This window comes from Lynx canadensis, chromosome F2, assembly GCF_007474595.2.
Source record: "Lynx canadensis isolate LIC74 chromosome F2, mLynCan4.pri.v2, whole genome shotgun sequence".
Lineage (NCBI taxonomy): Eukaryota > Metazoa > Chordata > Mammalia > Carnivora > Felidae > Lynx > Lynx canadensis.
This window is the reverse complement of record NC_044320.2, coordinates 86,450-109,672: the sequence shown is the minus strand read 5'-3', so window position 1 is coordinate 109,672 and position 23,223 is coordinate 86,450. Positions and strand designations below refer to the sequence as shown.

Below are 23,223 nucleotides of genomic sequence, written 5' to 3'. Positions count from 1 at the left end.
CCTCACTGGTCTCAGCTCCTCTCTTAAGTAATGCTTCTGTGAACTCTATTGATCTGGAGTTTCATCTTAGTGATTTCAGCTACTGTCTGCAGTAACATCTGAGGGACTTCAGCTTCCCTGAAGTGACACTATTGCTCTCTCCTCTGAAGTAACCACCCAGTGATCAGCTCCTCTGAATTGCCCCATGACCTCAGACTCCACTACAGTCTCTCCTTGGGGGTTTCAGCCATCTCTGAAGAAACACCCATGTGATCTCCACTCCAGTGAAGGGACACCTCAGTGAGCTCATCTCCTAACATACGCCTTAGTGATCCCAACTGCTCTGCAGTACATGTTAGTGACATCAGTCCCTTTCAGAAGGAGCCTATCTCCTTGCTGAGGTAACACCAGCTACTTCAACTTCCAGAGTTTCACCTGTGATGTTATCGTCTCAGCAGTATCACAGCGAGGGGAAAAGGAGCTTTTATCAGTGTCAGTGTGTTGCCGTGCCCTCGAGGATCAACTCTAGTCCTTCATTTCTCCTGAGAAGCTTGAGAGAGAGAGAGAGAGAACTTAAAAATTATGAATAAACTAGATTCATTTTAGTATATGATAATGTATACCAGAGTCTTCTTGGCATGTAAAAAAATAAAAACCTCAAACACAGGAATGAAAATTTTAGATCATAAAAAATATGTATCAAAGAACGGTCTTTTCAGTAAAACTTTTTTGGGAAACACCACAATGTGTAAAGAGGCACCCAGCTGGTGTAGCAGCTATAAGGTCTGGGCTCTGAGGGCAAAGCTCCCTTCCTACCCACATGGGGTCCAGAGACCCAAGACATCCTATGAGTTCCAGAGCGTAAGGTCTGTAAGTCATAAGGGTGGGTTTTGAGGCAAACATCCATTTTTGAGTTGAATTTTCACTAAAAAGTTAGGACATCCCTTCTCATCTTGAATAAAGTTCAAACACCAGATGAAGTGTTTTCTCACTAATATTTAGACTTTTTCTTTTTTTCATACAAAACAAGTGGTTCCACACACTTAGCATTTCTAGCCATATTACATTATGATACTTGATGACAATCTTTTTTTATATCATTTTATCCACACACTTTAGTGTTTTCACAGAATACTGCACATAATCCAATTCTAATTTTAGAGGGAATAATTAGAATAGTTACTGTTTTTAGGAAAGGCATGTAATATTCTAAGCAAAATCTTTATTTAGAATGTAAGAAAGTTTCATTGTGATAGTAATCCTTATGTCTTCAATTCCTTCAGTTTCTTCCAATAAACTTTCTAATGTTAAAGAATTATGGGTGTCTTTACCAAAATTTACCATAGTTGTGTCATTTACTCTTCAATATAACTTCAAGATGTGGAGAAAAACAAAACAGGCATGCTCTGTCATTCTTCCATAGGAACATGCTCAGTGCTTCTCTTTGGAGTTACTTGTGACACTAAATGACCAAACAATGGCATCCCACGGAGCTACCAGAACCTTCTCCTGGGCTGGGGGGGCGGGGGAGGGGAGTTCTCCTAGTGGCAGAGGAGGTCACAGCTTCCTGTGCACCTTCTGGTGCTGGATCAGGTGACCGTGCTGGTTGAAGGCGCGCCCGCACTCCCCGCACTCATAGGGCCTCTCGCCCGTGTGGATCCTCTGGTGCTGGATGAGCACGGAGTACTGGCTGAAGGCCTTGCCGCAGCGGCTGCACTCGTAGGGCCGCTCCCCAGTGTGGGTCCGCAGGTGCACGATCAGTGTTGCTTTTAGGCTGAAGGCCTTGCCACACTGTGCACAGCGGAAGGGCCTCTCGCCTGTGTGGATCCTCTCATGCTGGACCAGAGACCTGCGGGCGCTGAAGGCGTGTCCACACTCGCCGCACACGTAGGGCTTCTCCCCGGTGTGCACCCGCTGGTGCTGGGTCAGGTGAGAGTGCTGCACAAAGGCCTTCCCGCACGCATAGCACCCGTAGGGCTTCTCCTCTGTGTGGATGCGCTCGTGGTTCATCAGTGTGGAGCGGTGGCTGAAGGCCTTCCCACACTCGCCGCACTCGTAGGGCTTCTCCCCAGTGTGCACGTTGTGGTGCTGGATGAGGACGGAGCGGTCGCTGAAGGCCCGGCCGCACTCACTGCAGGTGTAGGGCTTTTCCCCGGTGTGCACCCGCTGGTGCTGGAGGAGCGTCCTCTTCACACTGAAGGCACGGCCGCACTGTGCGCACTCGTGTGGCTTCTCCCCCGTGTGCACCCGCTGGTGGCTGCGCAGGACGGTGCTGTGGTTGAACGCCTTCCCACACAGTGGGCACACGTAGGGTCTTTCTCCCGTGTGGATCCGCTGGTGCTGAATAAGATGCGAGAGCTGAGTGAATGACTTCCGACACTCAAGACACTCATGTGGCTTCTCTCCCGTGTGTATCTTGTGATGCTGAGCAAGATCTGAGCTCACTCGAAAGGCCTTTCCACATTCGTTACACTCGTAGGGCTTCTCGCCGGTGTGGATTCTCCTATGTTTACTGAGGACAGAGCTCTGGCTGAAGGCCTTCCCACACACACCACACACATAGGGCTTCTCTCCAGTGTGTGTTCTCTGATGCTGGAGGAGATGGGAGCTCCGACCAAAGCATTTCCCACACTCGGTGCACTTGTAGGGTCTCTCCCCACTAGGAACAGCCTGATTCTGAGAGAGAGGCACACTCTGGCTCAAGACCTGAACTTCAGGTGGGCCAACAGGGCTTGGACTCACACAGAAACTCTGCTCAGGTTCATAACTTTTTTGATCAATCCATCCTTTGGGTGCTTTCCCCAGGATCACCGATATTTCCTCTGAAATAAATGGCTTCCGACTCACGTCCCTATTTTGGTTCTCTCCCTTGTTTTCATATTCTGAAACAACAAAACCAAAGTAAAAATATTAACTCAAATGTCAACCCACTCAAAACAGCAAAGTGCAACCTGAAGGTGTTTAGCTGACAACAGGTGGCCATCAGGGGTGCGGTCCCTGAACGCACATGGCTACACATTTTCTGCAGTGCAGAAAAATCACAACTGTGTCCAATAATTAGAAATGTGCCCAGGCTCACAGGGCAGTTTAAGGGACAGGTGTGACCTGTAGTCTTGAGTCATCCCCCGCCCCCCACCGCGTGAAGTGCACGTGTCACACAGCAGCAGGGCTACAGCCCATTACCACCTGAGTCCCGCCTTCCTTGGAGTCCTTGTGGTAGGAATACATGTAGGACCCCACCCATGACCGCAAGGAGCTTTGTGGGGCTGACAGCAACACAGGAACAGAGAAGCCTAGTGTCAGGCTGGTAGATGTGTGAACTCTTGTGTGCATGTCCAACAGACACAGGACCAGAAGACTTATACATGGGGGACTGTGACCTCTTCTTTGTGGAGAAGGCACTGGGGGGCAAGATGAAACCGAGACACAATGGGAGTCTTGCCATGTCTAGGCTGGAGAGGAGTCCTGTAGGGCAGCAGTGAGCATTGCAGAGAAGACTAGGGTAGAGGTTTTTAGTACCAGGTTGGGGGATCTACAGGATGTGCTGATAACTTTTTTTAAAAAGTTTTTTAACATATATTTATTTTTGAGAGACAGGGCATGAGCAGGGGAGGGGCAGAGAAGGAGACATAGAATCCAAAGCAGGCTCCAGGCTCCGAGCAGGCGTTCAGCACAGAGCCCGATGTGGGGCTCAAACCCACAAAGCATGAGATCATGACCTGAGCTGAAGTTGGACACTTAACTGACTGAGCCACCCAGGCACCCCGCTTTTTTTTTAAGAAAGCTCTACGCCCAATGTGGGGCTTCAACTCACTACCCAAGACCAAGGACTACATGCTCTACCGACTAAGCCAGCCAGGTGCCCCTAAGAACAGGTTTCTTAAATCTTGGAAACCAAACCGTTGAGATGACAAGATGCCACTCAAAGACCAAAACTTCTCAGGGGTGTACAGGGATGCTGTGGGAGGATGGGCTGCGCTCATGGAGTGATCTTCATCAAGGATGCTCAACAGGGTGTCAGGCCCATAAGCAAGAGCTGACTCTGCATGAGAGCAGCCAGGCCTCCTTGTGGACTCTCAAGTGCCCAATCCAATTTCAACCCTGCAGTTTAGGAGGCCAGCTCCTCACACCATGCTGCCACCCCAGCTTCCCAAAGACCTCTGCCAGGAACAGCGTTAAAGACTGCTGCACTTGAATGGAATTTCAGAGTAAGAATCCCTCTGGGCGGGGGGGGGGGGGGCAGCCTTGAGGGGAAATTTACAAATGCCAACCTAGCTGTACCCGGAGATCCTGAGCTAGGATGGCATCCAAGTGTGCATATGAACTGCTTCTTGGCTCTCCCTTCTCTCCAGGGGAGGTGGAATAACTTTTTCACTGGTTCATGCGGGTAAGAACTGGGTATTCTCAGCTTAGGGAACCATATTTTGCAATGTTCCTTCAGGTTCAAAGACCTACAGAGGTAGTAGTTTCCAAGACAGGGGCCTGTGTAAGTCCTTCCCTACCTGAATCTGGTGGCAAGTATGCTTCATTCCGGGGTTCTTTACCAGAAATGATGTGGACCAGCAATGATTTTCCAATTGTGTCCTATCTGTAATAAGGATATTTTCAAGTCCAATAAGCCCCCCACCTTGCTGGTAACAGCATTACTGAGATATAAGCTTCACTTTTTAGTAAGTTCCTAACTTGGTCTGGGAAGACATATGCTATATAGTGGGTCACCTGGTACCCCAAGCCAAGGGACCTTCTAAAACGACTTCTGAATGATGTTTAGAAAAAGATTTGGGCCAAGGTAGCCCATAAATTAAATATGCTTGGGGTGCCTGGGTGGCTCAACTGGTTAAGCGTCAAACTCTTGATTTTGGCTCAGGTCACTATTTCATGATCATGAGATCAAGTCCCATGTCAGGCTCTGTGCTGGGCATGGAGTCTGCTTAAGATTCTGTCTCCCTCTTCCTCTGCCTCTCCCCTGCTCATGCGGTCTCTCTCTCTCTCAAAAATAAACTTACAAAAAAAATTAGGACTATAAGAAATTAAATAAATAAAATACACTTGTTTTAATTTATGTTGCCTTTTGACAGACAAGGAATGGTTACCTTGGAGGGACAAAGACATACCAAATGTTAATACTTCTTGTAGAAGTTGGTAGCAGCCAGACTGAAGCAAACCCTCAGCAGAGGGTCATCTGAGAAGAGGCAGGAGTGGGAAGTTGGGAGATTCCCAAGTGTGAGGGGCCTTGTAGAGGCTGGGGTCCCACTCCAGGCTAGATTAACCTGCTCTCCACACCCACCCCAGATTCAGCAGCATTCTGGACACAGATACTCAGAGTTCTTCACCTCGACACAGGGGCTCATGTCCATGGTCTTCCCCCTAGGGGCTAGATCCAGAGGAAGCCTCCTTTGGTGGCTCAGGACTGCAAGAGGAGAGCACAAGCACCCACCTGAACCCTTCTCCTCGACAGAATGAAAGCTGCCAAGTCACTGGGCAAAGGAAAGCAAACTTCTCATTCTAGGGCACAAACATCCCAATGGCTGGGAAGGGAAAACTACCCTTTACTCCTGAGGGAGGGGCAGGAAAATGATCATGAGCCCAGACATTGAGAAGTCTGCTTCAACTAGGGGAAGGGCTGTGACCCAAGAATACAACACCTGCCTAAAATTGAGGATGATCAGAACAGTGGAGCACGCGGTCATCTCCTCCTGCTCCTATCGAAAAGGCCAGCAAGCACTGAGTAACAAGCAACAGAAGACTTCTGCTGGGGGTGGGGGGTGCTGGTGGCCAGAGCACAGAGGAAAACCCTCTCTTGCAGGCACATCTGGAAGACTGAAAGTCCCCACCCTATGCACAAGGAAACGCCAGAAGAACGGGAATCCAGTGGTATACTGAGGGCAACTATGGGAACAGAACCCAGCCAAACTCCTGACTCAGGCTTTCACACTAACCACCTAGTAGGAGGGGCTATGTTCCCAGACAGATATACTATTTACTTCTATATCTCCTGTCTTAATTAATGATAGCTGACATTCAATAAAATATTAATAAGACACCCAAGAGAAAGGAAAAAGACTGCTTGTGTGTACACACACAGAATCAAGAGACTAAGTGACCAACAGAACCAGAATTAGAGATGACCCATACGTTGAACAATGTGAATGATCAGATGGGGAACCTCAGCAGATAGATTCTGTAAGAAAGGACTGGAAATGCTAGATGTAGAAAATATAGCAACATATGAACGCCTCTGAGAGGCTCATTGCAGACTCAACCCAGATGAGGAAAAGACCAGTGGGCTTGAAAGTAAGTCAACAGAAATTACCCAAAAAGAAACACAAAGACAAAAATGTATGAAACATAAAAATAAAATTGACATGGATCAATATCAAATGGCCTAACCTGCATGTAGTTGGAATTGCAGAAGAGAAAGAGAACAGGGAAGTAAAAATATCTGAAAAGATAATGGCTGAGATTTTCCTAAAAATAACGGAAGACATCATAACACAGATTCAAGATATTAGTGTCACACATTTTGTTTTGTTTTTAATATGAGAGAGAGAGAGAGAGAGAGAGAGGGCGCAAGTGCAAGTGGGGGAGACAGGTAGGGGGAGGAGAAGAGAGAGAAAGAAAATCTTAAGCAGGCTCCATGCTGCCATGGGGCTCAATTCCCAAGCCCTGGGATCATGACCTGAGCCGCAATCAAGAGTGGAATGCTCAATCAAGTCTGCCACCCAGGCGCCCTACAAACATGTTTTTAAAATACCAACTAGAGGGGCGCCTGGGTGGCTCAGTCAGTTGAGCATATGACTTCGCCTCAGGTCATGATCTCACAGGTCCGTAAGTTTGAGCCCCACATCAGGCTTTGTACTGACAGCTCAGAGCCTGGAGCCTGCTTTGGATTCTGTGTCTCCCTCTCTTTCTGCCCCTCTCCCGCTCATGCTCTGTCTCTGTCTCCCTCAAAAATAACATTAAAAAAAAAAGAAAAAGAAAAAATCCTGACTAGATACATCATATTCAAACTGCCAAAAACCAAAGAGAACATCTTAGAGGTAGAGGAAAAACACATACAACACAGAGGAACAAATGTAAGAATTACAGTAGACTCCTCATCAGAAACAAGTCTGAAAACAATGGACAGACACCCTTGAAGGGCAGAAAAAGAAAAAACAAGTCAATTTACAAACACCAATGGAGAGAACATCCAACAATCAAATCCAAACTAATGTTACAGGGAATTCTTCAGGCTGCAGAAATATACCCGACAAAGCTGGATTTATACAAGAAATGAAGGCTTTTGGAAATGGTTAAAATGAAGGTAAATATAAAAGACTATGTAAAACGGTTTTCTAAATCACTCTAAGAGAATTGTCCAAAGCAAAAATGATTACACACTAGAGCACCTGGCTGGCTCAGTTGGAAGAGCATGGGACTCTTACTCTTGGGGTCATGACTTCAAGCACCACGTTGAGTGTTGAGATTACTTAAATAAACCTGAAAAAAATAGTTGTAATGGAGCAAATGTTTGTGTCTCTCCCCGCAAATTCACATGTTGAAGCCCTACCCCCCAATGTGATGGTATTTGGTGGTGGGGACTTTGGGAGGTAATTGAGAGTTAGATGAGGTCACAAGGGTGGGGCCCCCATGATGGCATCACTGCCCTCTAAGAAAAGACCTCAGTGAGCTTACTCACTTTCCCCCCACAGGCACACAGAGGCCATGTGAACACACAGAAAGCGGCCATACTGCAAGCCAGGAATAGAGCCCTCACCAAATTCTCACTTTTTTTTTTTTTTTTAATTTTTTTAGTGTTTATTTATTTTGGAGACAGAGAGAGACAGAGCATGAACGGGGGAGGGTCAGAGAGAGAGGGAGACACAGAATCTGAAACAGGCTCCAGGCTCTGAGCAGCCAGCACAGAGCCCGATACGGGGCTCGAACTCACGGACCACGAGATCATGACCTGAGCCGAAGTCGGACGCTTAACCGACTGAGCCCCCCGGGTGCCCCAACTCACTCCTGTCTTGGACCTCCAGCCTAGGGAACTGTGAGAATGAAATTTTTCATGTTTAAGTCACTCAACCCATGGCATGGCTTGGTTATGGCAGCCTGAACGGACCAATAAACAAGTATGCTACCCCAACAGTCTTCTAACACATATGAAATGGTGTTTGTATTCTTTGAATGTTTGGAGATGTATATTGTGAACCCTAGGGCAGCCACTAACCATCTGTTCTTTGTTCTCTCTTCTTTCTCCCTTTAAAAAAATTAAGTTACTTCTCATTCTATCTTATCTCCTTTGTTGGCTTCTTAGCTTTTTAAATTTTTTTTTTTTTTAACGTTTATTCATTTTTGAGACAGAGAGAGACAGAGCATGAATGGGGGAAGGTCAGAGAGAGAGGGAGACACAGAATCTGAAACAGGCTCCAGGCTCTGAGCTGTCAGCACAGAGCCCGATGCGGGGCTCGAACTCACGGACCGCGAGATCATGACCTGAGCCGAAGTCGGACGCCCAACCGACTGAGCCACCCAGGCGCCCCCAGCTTCTTAGCTTTAACACTTCTTTTGATTATGATATAGCTTAGTGATTTTATTCAAGTTTATTATGTAAGGGGTTCATTGGAGTTTCTTAGATCTGTGAGTTTATGGTTTTCATCACATTTGGAAAGTTTTCAACCATCATTTCCTAGAATATTTTTTCTGATGCTCCCACCTCTGCTTTATTGGCTTCAGCTAGATATATTAGGCAATTTCAGATTGTCCCACAGCTCACTAATGTCCTGTGGTCTTTTTTTCCTTCTTTTTCCTTTTCAGTAGTTTCTAGGATTTTTGTTTTACTAATCCTTTCTTATACAATATCTAACCTGTCACTAATTTTACCCAGTAAACTCTTCATCTCATGCATTGTTTTCATCTCTAGAGATCAGAACTGGCCTTTCATGTATCTTCCAAGACTCTACTTAACATGCTGAATATTCCCTCTAGTCCTTGAACATACAGAATAAATTTATTTTGTTTTCATGTCCTGGTCTTCCAAATCTTTTTATTTTTTTAATATTTATTTTTGAGAAGACAGCACGTGAGCAGGGGAGGGGCAGAGAGAAAGAGAAAGAGAGAGAGAGAGAGAGAGAGAGAGAGAGAGAGAGAGAGAGAGAGAAAGATATAGAAACCAAAGTAGGCTCCAGGCTCTGAGCTGTTAGCACACAGCCCAAAGCGGGGCTCGAACTCACTGACCATGGGATCATGACCTGAGTCTAAGTCAGATGCCTAACAGACTGAGCCACCCAGGCACTCCTCCTGGTCTTCCAATTCTATCACTGATGTCACTTCTGGTCCGTTTAACAGGACTGTTTTTTCTTCTAATTATGGTTGTTTTCTTACTTCTTTGAATGCTTGATAATTTTTTATTAATGCCAGATATTATGGATCTTACCTTGCTTCATGTTGGATATTTTTTATTTCTAGAAATTGTCTCGAACTTAAGTATTCTTGGTTAAGTTACTTGGAAGTAGCATGTATGGTTCTTGCCTTTGAACTTTGTTAGACCAGAACAGAATAGTGCTTAGGGCTCTTTCACCAGCCCTCCCCCCACCCCCCCCCACACACACACACACACACACACACACACACACACACACACACACCCTAGTTCTCTAATTAAGGATTCCCTGTGAGTTACAAGTTTCCCACTCTTGCTGTTGGGAACAGATAGCATTCCCAGCCTTATGTGAGCATTGGGCACTGTATTTACTAGCCTATAGCTCTGCAGGCTAGAATTCCATATGGGTTCTCTGCTCAGTGTATCACAAGGCTGAGAAATAAAGTGTTAGTCTGAATACTCATGTGGAGGCTCAGGGAGTAAATGCACTTCAAAGTTCATTCTTACTGTTGTCAAAATTTAGCCCCTTGTAGCTACAGGACTAAGAGGACTGTTTCCTTTGCCACCCTCACCTCCTGATTGCTACCTGCATTCCTTGCCATGTGGCCCCCTCCACCTTCAAGGCAGCAATGGTGCATCAAATCCTTCTTCCCATTCTTTGAATCTGGCTTCGGTCTCCAACCCCCAGACCCCCCAGACCCCGATTTAAAGAGTTCTCCATTCCTTAAAGGCAAAAGCTTAACGTAACATAATCACGAGAATAAAATCCACATTCACAATCTTGGGGATTATGCAGGCAGGGCAGGTCCTGTGCTGAGAAAGAGAGCTCCGGTCTCTCTTCCTCTTCTAAGAACACTAATCATAGCAAATCAAGGTCCTACCCTTATGAGGTCACTTAATTACTTCCATAAAGCCTCCATCACCAATACATTCACACCGGGGGTCAGGGCTTCAACATATGAATGGGGGAGGGGCACAAACATTCGTTCTATTATGAGGACCATCTTAAATCCTGGTTACCACAGCTACTACTCCTTCTAAAGAGGCAGCTCTTTCCTGGCTTTGGATTTCCTTGCTAATACTCAAGAAGTCTTCCTGCAGATCTCCAGAATTCTTTGTCAAACAGACTCCCCTGTGGGACTTCTGGTCTCCCTGGCATCTCTGGATTCCTGGCAATAATGTCCTCAAGTCTGGGACACCACTGGGCTCTGCCAGGGTTCCCCTCCTTACACTGGGATCTTCTCCAAGTGGTGAGCTGGGACAATTGTAGGGATCATCCCTTTGTTTCCTGTCTTTTGGGAATTACTTTCCTTCACTGACTGACTTCCACTGAGAGAATGATGTCCAACATCTTGAGAGCCGAGGTTTCATATACATTGTCCAGTTTTTCAGTTGTTTCAAGTGAGAGGGTAACTACCATCTCTGTTTACTCCATTTTGGCTGGAAGTAGAAGCCCTTGTTGCTGCTGGGTTTTTTAATAGTTTTATATTAAAGGTTGGATCTCTAACCAATAACTTAATTAGGCATATTTCTGAGATTTCTAGAATTTTGTGTTACCTGGTGTTCTGCAACTTAATTTCCTCTCAACACTGTGTTCCTGATTCGTTATATTGTTCTACAACAGTTAATCAACAGTACATTCTGTTCTATTACAACACCATAGCTTATTTATCTGTCTAGTCTACTGCTGATGAACACCTGGGTCGTTTCCAGATTTTTCTATCTTGAAACATGCTTCTTTGAAGATTCTTGTACGTGTTTCTTGGGGTTTACACACAAACGTCCTTACTGTACACTTAAGAGTGGAACATCTGCCATAGGGATCCATATTTTCAACTTCATTTGATAATGGCACACTGGTTTCCAAAGTGAATGTGCACGTTTACATCATCATTAGCTGCTTTATATTCTCAACCAAACTTGATAATGTCAGATCTATTTTTTTTTTGATACTGAAGGTCAAACATGGTATATCACAGCAGTTTTAATTTCCATGTCACTGATAAATAATGAGGCTGAGCATGTTCTCACATTTATTAGCCCTTTGATTTCCTCCTCTATCAGAACTTGTTCAAGTTTTGTGCCCACTTTTCTTATTTGATATTTCTGCATTTTTTAAATTCTCTTCAGAGCAATTATTAAGTGTATACACTGTTTTGAAAAATGGCAATACCAATAAGTTCTTCATTTAAAAAATCTGGGTTTATGGCCAATAAAATTTTTACACATCTCATTTTTTAAAAGTTATACTATATGTTTTTTAAACTGGAGAACACATGGTTTAGTTTTGTTTTTTTTTGTTTTTGTTTTTTTTTTACTTAAGAAGCCTCATCTTCATAAAGTTAGCAAGCCAAAGAAATAATTACCCATTTCCATTGAAATGTATTTCTTCTATTGTTTGAAGCTTCCTAAATAGGTAGTGTCTTTCCTGATGCCAAAGTAACGAGATGAGCAAAATGACTTTAATAAATAATTGTACAAAAGGTTATTCAATCATCCATGGCATAAAAGCAACACATGACCAAACTTGCAAGAGCAGAGCCCTCACTTTCAGAACAATACAGCTTCAGCTGTTGTTTCAAGTACAGACTAGGAAGAATGTTTTACAGTGGACAAAACAAAGGAAAAAAAAATTCCACTGAAACAAATTTTTAATTTAAAAAACCCCTCTCCATGATTTTGTATAGAGTGTACGTATTGTATAACAAGAGCATACATTCTGCATCAGAGAACCCCAGGAATTTCTTTACATTCTCGTGAACCATCAGCATTAACACCTTCAGGGATTGTACTGGGTTAAAAAGATAAGACATACACCTACCCCATGGACAGGGTGAACTGTCTTGCTGCCTACAAGCTGCCATGTGGTCACGTTTGGAGTTATCTGCAAAAAGAAAAGAGAGTTAAGAGAGAACAAAACAGTTTTTAAAAGTACGAACTCCTGGGGCAGCTGGGTGGCTCACTGGGTTAAGTGATCGACTTCAGCTCAGGTCATGATCTCACAGCTTGTGAGTTCGAGCCCCGTGGTGGGCTCTGTGCTGATAGCTCAGAGCCTGGAGCCTACTTAGGATTCTGTGTCTCCCTCTCTCTCTGTCCGTACCCTGCTTGCACTCTATTTCTCTCTCTCTCAAAAATAAACAAACGTTAAAAAAAAAAAAAAAAAAAAGAGCAGGAACTTCCTCCACTGGCTGTTACAGCAGGTAAGTGCAATTCACAGAGTTAAGACCACAGGCTCCTCGGGCAGAAGAGGCCCCAGGTGGAAGCTACTCTTGCTGTCTGTCACCTGTCAGTGTGCACAGCTGCCAGGAGCTGATCAGTCCAACTGAAGGAGGGCCAGCTCCCTTCACTCACCTGAATGGCCAATGCCCAAGCCCCCAGTCTCCTCAGCCCCTTGCCCATCCAGGACCCATGGCTCTTCTCCTCGCTCCAGCTGACAGATCACGTTGGGCTTTGATCCTGGAAGTCCTGCTCATGGGGAAGGAAGGCCTTTTGTCAGCACAACATCTGTGAACACCCCTACCCCACCTGAGTGACCTGTAGGCATGAGACAGACAGGTGTGACGTCCCTCTAGAGCTGTAACACCTGGAGGCAACCCCAAACCCCCCACCCCAGGTCCCTGCCCTTGGCCAAGCACAGAGACACAGAAGACGCCTGCTGAGGGGCCATACCCAGTGACACCACGTTGCCATAAGTCTCCATCATCACGTGTCGGTAGAGGCCCCGCTGAGCAGGGCCCAGGCGGTCCCACTCCTCCTGGGAGAGGAGCACAGCCACATCCTCAAAGGTCACCTTGGCCTGGAATGACAGGGGCTGCTGAAGGTTGGATTGAGTCTCCATGTCTGAGATGGAGCAATGTGGGTGGGGGGAGTGGAGATGCCCTGGGTCAGGGGGGAGGGGAAACACATGCGAGCAGATGGGTGGCATCAGGAAGGGGCCACACTGTTCAGGAGATACAGTGACACTCAGGCTGTCACCCAGAACCCTGGGCATGGGAGGGTTGTGAGGAAATCCAGGGGTGCAACAAAGGCCTTGGAGGCAGCTCACTTGGGGTCCTGCTGGTGGTGGTAGGAGCCTGGCTGCTGCCATCGCGTGATCCCTTGAGGTTTCCAAGGAAGGTGGAAGTCAGAGGAGCCTGTGGGGCTGAGGAAGAGGAGGGAGCACATGAGGGGCCCACCCTTGCCCCCACAGACCCTGAGTTCTGAGGGAGTCCAGCCCCCACTGTGAACTCTTCCCATGGGCCCAGCCACAAGGTTTTGCTCTCCAGACCTGGGGTCTTTATGATCAGCTAGGGAGCTAGCAAGGACTCTGAGGCACCTGCTCAGGCCCACAGTCTAGGCACAAGGGCCCATGCCAGAGCATTCACATAGGTGTGAAATGTTCATCAGGTCTGGTGTGGGTGCCAGGCCAGGCTGCCTCCACAGACAATCTCCCAGTGAAGACAGGCTTTCCTCAAGGTCCACACTCCTGTGGGGGCCTCACCCCAGGTCCGGCATGCTTGGCTTGACCGTAACTCCTGTGGCCCCACTGACGCCTCAGTCTCATGTGGTTGTGCCCCAGTTGCCCTGATGCTCCACTGAGGCTGGGGTCATCAGCCTGGTGGTGGCTCCACCAGGGACTGGGAACGGAGGCAGGACAAATGGTTGATTCTGGAGGACTAAGTACAGAGTCACCCAGGGATTTGGTCTGAACACCTGATGTGGAGGCCTGGGGGTGAGCGGGTTCTGGGGGCTTATCAGGCTAAATTAAGCTGAGATGTCTATCATACTCAAAATACGGGGGAAAAAAAGGGGGACCAAAGGCTCTCCTAATGGGGGAATGGGGTTCACATCTTTTGGAGTGCCAAAGGGTGTCTATAACAGGGACACAGAAGCCAAGTGGGCAGATCACTCTAGGAAAAATGGTACAAGATGGTGATCAACCTTCTCATGCATGCAGCTCAGCAGGTACCTCAACAAACAGGGTGCTTCATCTGTTTGTTTGATTTCTTTGTAGAATATCAGATGTATGTGTAAGCTTGCATGGACAACTTTCGGGAATACAAATCCTGAACTCCCAACTGCAGCTGCCTCTGCCGAACACAATGGTAGACTTATTCACCAAGAATGTCCATTCCCCCCAAATCTGTGTGTGCTTGTGTCAGTGCAACTCTAATTAGGATTCCAACAGGTGCCTTTTAAAGGAGTAAAACTACCTTGAATTCACATGAATGATAGATGGTGGATAATAGATTAAGAATAAAATTTGAAAAAGATGGGTGTGAGGCAGGGTGGGCCTGCCTCACCAGATCTCAGAACAAAGATGAGGAAGCCATTTCCACCACCCACTCCACCTCCTGCCCTCTTGGCAGTGTATCCAACACCCACATCCACTCGACCAGCTCACAGACTTGCCATCTCTCATTGTCAGTCATCTTCCCCATGGTCTCGTCCAGATACCTCTCCATGAGAGGTCTCCGTACCCCCACCCCACCAGAAAGTGGCCCTGGTCAGGGTCTCCCATGACTTCCATGTGGTCAGATCCTTGCCCCCTGTTGACAGGATGACACTGGTCTCTTGTGCTCCTGCAAGTTGGTCTCTACCAAGTCTCCTGGACATTGCTCCCTCAGCCAAGGCCTCCAGCCATCCTCACCTGTTTGAGAATTTGACCTTCATGTATAATACAGCTCTGGTCCTATGGGAACCTGGCAGAAGTAGTCATTGGCACTATGGCCCCACTGCAACTAGGCCAGGATCCAACGATAAACACCAATAGGAACCTCATTCAGGGCCTTCCCAGTGGGTACAGATGACACAGGAGGCATGTGGCACATGTGGCCATAAGGCCTTAAGCCAGACCAACTCCTGCTCCTGCCCGTGCTTCTTCCTGCCCCACATCCTGCACATATCTGGCACTGGCCACGGTTATCCTATGAGCCTGAATGTTCAGTGGAGCCTAGGGTCTCCTTTTTGGTGCAGTTGAACTGGCAATCCCCTTCCCTCCAACTCAACATCTTCATGGAGATGTTCTTTGGCATCTCAGATACTTAACATCTAACACTAGGCTCCTATTTCTGCCCCCAGCTTGGTCTGGGCACCTCTACCCAAGACCTGATCCTGAAACTACCTTTCCTCCTCATTCTTTCACAGTCTACTCCAAATCCACTCTCCTAGTGCACCCAGAACCTGGCCCTGTTACAGCAGGGTCATGCATCTGCCTTCCATGGGAATAGCGACTGTCCTTGGCTTCAACTAACTTCCTGGCCCCTCTATGGCTATGAGGCTGCTCAGAACCCTGCTTGAACCTCCCCTCTGCCAGGGAGGCTCCCTCCCTTTAGCTGGTGCTTGGCCACATCACCTTCTCATTGAGGCCCTTCCTGACCCCTTCTCTTGAGGGCCTCTGCCTTGCCCAGTCCTCCTTCTCCCTTCCTGTCTCAGCAAAGCAGCCATCAGGCCAATGTTTGCTGAGTAAGTGAATGAAATTAAAAAATCGATGAGACCATACTCTACACCCTGTCTCAGAAAAGCCACCTAACAGTTATGTAGATGAACCAGACATGCCATTAGACAGTGGGAACTCCGCTGGAATGGATGAGGATGGTGTGACTGCCAACCCACAGTCCTTCCACACACAGGTCACAGACCCACTAAGAGAAAGATTTAGGTTGTGCTAGATAGACGACAGGGAAATGACACCATGGGACACAGAGAGCATGTCCAAAATGTTCCTCTTTCAGAAACAATGACTCCAGGGCCATGAAGGGTATGTGTGTGCTTTGTCCTCACCCGTAAAACAGGAAGATCACATCCCTCCTCTGTGGGCCTCAAGAGGAGACAGTGCTCAGAACCACTGGGCGCAGAGTCAGATGCCGCTGGACCAAGTGTTATCTCATTCGATTAGACTAACTCCAAACAACCAGGCTGTCAACACGAGTGAGAAACAGAGGTGGGTGGAGAGGGCAAAGGAAAAGATTCCTACCTGGCGGGGGGAGTCCTAGAAAAGCACAGAAACAAAGGATCTCTACCTAGATGACCTTCACACATTACCAAGTTAAAAAAAAAAAAAAAGCATATCACATAGTATGTGTTATACTATCACACAGTATTTTTACTACGATCTGAAGATTTGTGTCCTTTCAACATTCATATGGTGAAATCCTAATGCCCAGTAGGATGGTGTTAGGAGGTGAGGCCTTTGGGAAGTGCTTAGGTCATGAGTCTGGAGTCCTCATGATGGGATTAGTGCCCTTGTAAGAAGAGACTCCCACAGAGCTTTCTCACTCTTTCCACCACGTGAGGTCACAGCAAGAAGTCTGCAACCTGAAGGGGGCCTTCCCCTGACCATGCTGGCACCCTAATTTGGACTTCCAGCCTCCAGAACTTTGAGAAATGTCTGTTGTTTTATAGGCTACCCAGTCTACAGTAATTTGCTCTGGAAGCCCGAGGAACCAAGATGACTGTATTCTTTTGTTTTTAAAAAAATTTTTTTAATGTTTATTTATTTCTGACAGAGAGAGAGCGCATCAGCAGAGGAGGGGAAAGACAGAGGGAGACACAGAATCTGAAGCAGGCTCCAACCTGTCAGCACAGAGCCCAACGTGGGGCTCAAACTCACGGGCCGCGAGATCACGACCTGAGCCAAAGTTGGATGCTCAGCCGACTGAGCTACCCAGGCGCCCCGACTGTATTCTGATTAAAAAAAAAAAAAAAAAAAAAAAAAAAAAAGAACAAAATAAACACAAGAAGTGATACTAATTTTGAACAAGCCTGTGACTTCAAGCAAAGACGTACAAAACACTGTACATCTCAAAACCACCAACTGTCAGGCAGGAAAACAGAGTCATCCAGGGTACCCAAACTGGCTTTTAACAAGCCGCCCTCTCCCCAACCCTGACCTCCATGATTCTGATGCCCTGTGAGATGCTCTGTGAGAAAAACACAGTTTAGACAAGAAGAGAGAACAGGTGGGCACGACAAGTCCTGTTTGGATGACCCCCCAAGCCAGAATCACCACCACTGAGTCCCCTAACAGACTGTGAGCAAGGCCATGCTACCCCCACAAAGAGGCAAGCACAAAAAGCACCGTCCATCCACCAATCACAGTCATTCTTCAGATGCAGGAATTCCATTTTTGGAAATCTCCTCAGGGAATAACCCAAACAAAACCAGAACAGATCCATGTTCTCAGCAGCCCTGGATGCTTAATGGGACAGAAGCCACACTGCAGTGAGACACTCAGCCAAACAGAATCTAGCTCTCACGATGACTGAGCAGCCAGCTACATGGACAGGAACTAAAGAAGGGGCTGCAGAGATGCAAAGAGCTTAGAGTTTAAAGTTTACTATTATTGTTTTGTTTTGTAAGCTACTTTAGGAACTTATCACCCTTGTTGGAATCCCTGATAGATCTGATGTAAAAGAACACGCATGTCTGTCCAAAGAGCTCGCACACAGTGACAGGCTAGCATGGGCATACCAGACGTGCGTGGTCTGGGGTGAGAGGCTCCCGGGATCTTCTTCCCTCAGTCCTCACCATCCTCACCCACAGGCTTTCCTGGTGGAAAGCCCTGCCCCACCTCCACGGTGGAAGCATCTTCACAAAGGGCAGCTCCAAGCCATTTGCGAACACAAAGCACAACCCTGCAATCTTCCATAGTGAATGATCAAGCATCCAAACCAACAGCTTTCTTATACACCGGCAACACCTAGTCAGAAAACGTATAGGGGGGAAAATTCTGTTCATAAATGGCAACAAGGAACAAGCTTAAAATGAACTTTAGAAATGTGATGTTAATTCTGCCCACCGTATCCACAAAACCAAGGTGCCTAGAACCGGTGGGCCTGGAGGAAAAGCAGTGGCTACCGAACGGGGCAGAGCAGGGCCAAGTCTGTATAAACAAATGAAGAACAGATGAGACAATTCAAATTGCTCAGGAAAGATGATTCAATAAATGGTGCGAAGACAAAATTTTTTAAATGCTTTAGGAAAAGCAAAATTAAGCCTTTACATAAAATTCAACAAATCTCCCAGAAAGTAGAGGGAGGCAAAGAGATTTAAACAAACAAACAAAAAAATTTGGCCAGAAAAAATTAGATCATCTCAGTCTAATAAATCCACTAGGCTAACTAATGAGTAAGAGTTGAAATTTTAGATCACATTTTAAGGACTTGAATACAAGTATAGATACATTTGTATTATTTTAGGTGGGAAGGGCTGTTCTAAGCAAAATAGCAAAAGCAGAAACCTGCTGGGCAGAGACTCCCACATTTGCTGCATGAAAATTAATACCTTATGCACATCAAAGCCACCAAATTCCAGAATGGGCCCAAAGACATGTAAGAATTTAATGCATGACAAAGTTGGTTTTCCAAATCAATGGAAAGATGAATTATTCAGTAGGTAGTGTTAGAAATAGCACAGAAGGAAAAAAATGAAGCTGGATTCCCAACTCACCCCACACCAAAATAAATTCCAGATGGATCCAGCATTGCACAAGTACCAGAGAAAAACAAGAGTCTATTTTAAAAATAATCTTGGCGTGGGGAAAGCCTTTTAAGACATAGCAAAGCTCAAAAGCCTTCGGAGTAAATATGTTACGATTAAAAACTTGAAATCTCTTCAAAAAACCCCAAACCAGAACAAAGCACCATAACTGGAGTCAAATGTCAGTTTGTGAAGAGTGTTTTCAACATATACGGAAAAGAGTATGAGCTGGCAGATCACAAAGGAAATACAAAGGAAAACAAAAAAGGAAATACAAAGGCACACGAACAGTTTCAACCTCACCAGTCATCGGGGAACGGAAATTAAAACATCCATGTGACAACAATGCGGGGCGGGCGGTCTTAAGGCCCCAACCTCCCCCTCACTCCGCCTCCGAGTCCACCCTGCACACACCGGGCGTACAAAACCGACGGAACGCACCGCCACGAAGACAGTTTGCAAGTGAAAAATCTAACAAGTATCGACCGATAGAGCATGGCCACCCCTCTGCCCCCCGAGCTTCCCTCTTAGGTGAATAACAGAAAACAGCGCACGCAAAATCCAGAAAGGGTACAAAGGAAACCAGCCAGTGCTGCCTCTGCGCACACTGGCAGGCTGTTCCCAACGACGATTTCCAGTTTTTCTATTTTTCTCGCACGTTAACATTTTAAAAAATGCATGTTATTTTCTACTGAAATCTTAAAAAGCAAATAATAAACTAGGGAAATATTTGCAAACCATGTTAGAAAAGGTTGGTCTCGTTCACTAAAAAGGGGCTCTTACAAGGTAGTAAGGAGAAGAGCACGGATAGAAACATGGAGAAAGGATGTAAAATTAGGAAAGTACTTTGAACCAACGAGATGCCAACGCCGTTCGGATGCGGAGAAACGGCTTCCTGCGAACGGCACAGGCGCTCCTGCCGCCGCGGGGTCCGGATGGGCTTCTCAGCCTCTGGTTCTGTATTTTGGGGAGACCTTGAGCGAGCCGGGGACTCGCGGGTCGCTGACCACCCTTCCCGGGGCAATCGCGCCGCCGTTCTCTTCGCCGCGGCCCCGCCGCAAACCTCCACCTCCTGCCAGCGCTCGCCGTCCGCGGGGGAGGGGGCCCGGGAGGGTCGGAGGGGGGCGGTGAGGTGTCTCAGGGCCTGAGGGGGGGGGGGATTCCGGGCGTGGCAGGGCCGGAGGGCTGAGGGCCCGGAGACTGGGTCGCAGGCTGCCTGGTGTGTGTCAAGGGTAAGGGGAGAGGGTTCTGGGGCGTGGCAGGGGCCGAGGGGCGGAGGTCGGGAGAAGCCCGGGTGTGAGGAGCGGAGAGAGGACTGGGATGCGGCAAAACGCTGGGGGAGAGGGGGCTCAGAGTGGGGTCCGAGGAGGGGAAGGAGCCCACCGCGCGCCCGCAGGAGGAACCCGGCAGGAGGGGCGGAAGCGGAGCGTGCCCGCGGGGAAGTGCCCTGTCCGTGAGGACGACCCGGCTCCAGCGCGCGTGCTGGCAGAAGCGCCCGGGCGCCAGTGCCCACGCGCACCTCCAACTCACCTTCCACGCCGCAGCCTCACGCGCGAAGGGACGGACGCCCGCAACGCACTCAGACAAAGGGGACGCCCCGCCTGGTCTGCGCATCCGCCAATCCCTGGGGGCCCCGCCTCCTCAGTCCCCGCCCACGCCCCCGGTCACCACTCCTGGAGCGGACACCTCCCAGTCGTCCCCGCCTTCCCCGCCGGCGCCATTTTCCTGACTGACAGCGAGGCCGCTTTCTGCGGAGCCACCGAGAGGCGAGATCTCCCGCGCGCCTAGAGAGGCCACACCGCGCTCCGGCCTCGCATTTACCGCACTTCCGGCGGTCCTGTGGAAAGTTCTAGTGAAGCTTCCGAGCATCGGACCCACGGGCCACCTAGTGCCTGTAGAGTCGGGTTTCAGGCTTGTGTCCAGGCGGGTTCCTTTTCCGCTCCTAGCCGGGTGCCACCCCCTCTGAACGTGCCTCCTCGTTTCTGTGCCCTGGGACCCGCCGAGGACCTAGCGGTGGTCGTCACGTGTGACAGTGACCGCCTCCTCAACCACCTGCACTGCTGTTCACGGACTTTTTGGGGGGGCGGCGGGGGGGGGTGGGGGGTGGGCCGTGAAGCCTCGGTCCGTGAGGGCGTTGCACGGTGCGGTAGCAACTCCCGGGAGAGGAGGCTGAGACAGCCACGGCTGGAATGCTTAGTCGTGTTCTAGAAAAACTAGAACGGTGAGGGCTTTCTTGGAGGAGCGGTTGGGGAGCCGGAGGAAGAGTTGGCCATCTCGCCTTTTCTGATAAGCGACCCTGGGTTGGGAGTAGGACTCCCTAACTTCAGGCAGGGATGGGAAGAAAAATTGAGGAGGGGACAGAGAGTCCCTCAACAGTGACACCCTTTCCTCTTTCCTTTTTCCTTTTAGCTTTTTATTATAGAAACTTTCAAAGATAGGCAAAGGTAGACAAAGTAGTGTAATGAATGAACCCCACGTGTCCATCAAACAGTTGAAATGGGCAGTGTCTTCACCTATTTCTCTGGTTATTTCTTTCGTCAATCCCGTAGAGGAGGTCATTTTATATAATAATTATTCTCATATTTGTCTAAAAGATAAGGGCCCCTAAAAACGTAATTACAAAGCTATTATCACCCGTGAGTGTTAATGATTATCCTTTATTATCAAATGTAGGAAACTCTTTTTTTAAATGTAAAAATACATCATGAGTTTACAGTGATATTTCAAATTTAGAGCTAGGTGGCTATTAATTTTTAAAATTTTATGTTTGTATCTTTTTTCCCCCTCATATTTAGAATCTTGGGGGGCGTCTAGGTGGCTCACTCAGTTGAGCATAGGACTCGTGGTTTCAGCTCAGGTCATGATCCCAGGGTGGCGGGATCCAGCCCTCTGTCAGTCTCTACCCTAATCAAGGAGTCCTTTAAGATTCAGTCTGTCTCTCCTTCTGCCCCCCCTCCCCCACTTGCACATGCATTGTCTCTAATTTAAAAAAAAAAAAAAAATCTTGGATCCTGATTATCTTAACACAAGGATTTACTTTATTATTTATATATATATATAATTATGTCAGAATAACAATGCCAATATTACTAATGATATGATTATTGAAAAGTGTAACATTCTTTTGCAGTTCTTTCTGTTGTTAGGTTATATCCCATGCTTTAAAGTAAATTAAGGGCCGGCTTGGTGGCTCAATTGGTTAAGCGTCCAACTTTGGCTCAGGTCATGAGCTCACGGTTTGTGAGTTTTGAGCCCGGCGTTGGGCTCTGTGCTGACAGCTCAGAGCCTGGAACCTGCTTCAGATTCTGTGTCTCCGTCTCTATCTGCCTCTCCCCAGCTTGCATTCTGTTTCTCTCTCTCTCTCTCTCTCTCTCTCTCTCTCTCTCTCTCTCTCAAAAATAGATATAAAACTTTAAAATCAATGAAAATAATTTGTTTCTGTGGGGTTATATATACTGGTTCATTTGTTTCATTTTGCTTATGCTCTTTAGGGTTAAGTTTTTCAGGTTTTTAAAAAAATGTTTATTTTGAGAGCATGATAGGGGAGGGGCAGGGAAAGAGGGAGAGAGAGAATCTCAAGCAGGCTCCACACTGTTAGTGCAGAACCTGATGTGGGGCTCCATGTCCTGGATAGTGAGATCATGACCTGGGTCAAAATCAAAATGCTTAACTGAGCCACCCAGGCGCCCCTCAGGTCTTTTTTTTTTTTTTTTATGATTTTATTTGTTTATTTTTTTAATTTTATTTTTTAATTTTATTTTCAACGTTTATTTATTTTTGGGACAGAGAGAGACAGAGCATGAACGGGGGAGGGGCAGAGAGAGAGGGAGACACAGAATCAGAAACAGGCTCCGAGCCATCAGTCCAGAGCCTGACGCGGGGCTCGAACTCACGGAGTGCGAGATCATGACCTGGCTGAAGTCGGACGCTTAACCGACTGCGCCACCCAGGCGCCCCTTATGATTTTATTTTTAAGCAATCTCTACACCCAACTTGGGGCTTGAACCCACAACCCTGAGATCAAGAGGGGCATGCTCCACTGACTGAGCCAGCCAGGTGCCCCCAAATTTTCAGGTTTTTATAAAAATTTTTTCATGATTATGTAAAACATGTATATGGCTCCAAAGTCAAGTCTACAAAACAATGTACATTCAGAGAAGTCTGACTTCTCTCCCTGTCCCCACACACCTGTTACCTTCCTCTCCCTATCAGTAAGCATTTTTTTTTTAAGTGTATTGATTTATTTTGTGAGAGACTGCAAGTGGGAGAGGGGGAGAGAGACAGGGAGATGGAGGATCCAAAGCAGGCTCTGTGCTGACAGCAGACAGCCCAGTGCGGGGCTCAAACTCCTGAACTGTGAGATCATGACCTGAGATGAGGTCAGATGCTTAACTGACTGAGCCACCCAGACTCCCCCT

The 23,223-nt window shown here is 47.3% G+C and overlaps 1 protein-coding gene across 6 annotated transcripts; it reads right to left on the bottom strand.

Moving 5' to 3' along the window:
* Positions 1-651: 651 nt before the first annotated feature.
* On the bottom strand, positions 652-20,390 carry ZNF250 (zinc finger protein 250). Of its 6 annotated transcripts, none has more exons than XM_030303612.1 (6): positions 20,336-20,390; positions 13,392-13,487; positions 13,016-13,157; positions 12,698-12,811; positions 12,168-12,230; positions 652-2,861 (listed from the first exon to the last, which is right to left on the bottom strand). In XM_030303612.1, the coding sequence occupies exons 2-6, from the start codon at positions 13,431-13,433 to the stop codon at positions 1,537-1,539; spliced, it is 1,686 nt and encodes a 561-aa protein (XP_030159472.1). In that variant the 5' UTR covers positions 13,434-13,487; positions 20,336-20,390; the 3' UTR covers positions 652-1,536. The 6 variants fall into 6 exon arrangements, with proteins under 6 accessions (XP_030159472.1, XP_030159475.1, XP_030159474.1 ...); XM_030303615.1 differs by having other exon boundaries at positions 13,016-13,142; XM_030303614.1 differs by lacking the exon at positions 20,336-20,390 and adding an exon at positions 19,652-20,213.
* Between the last annotated feature and the right edge of the window lie 2,833 nt (positions 20,391-23,223).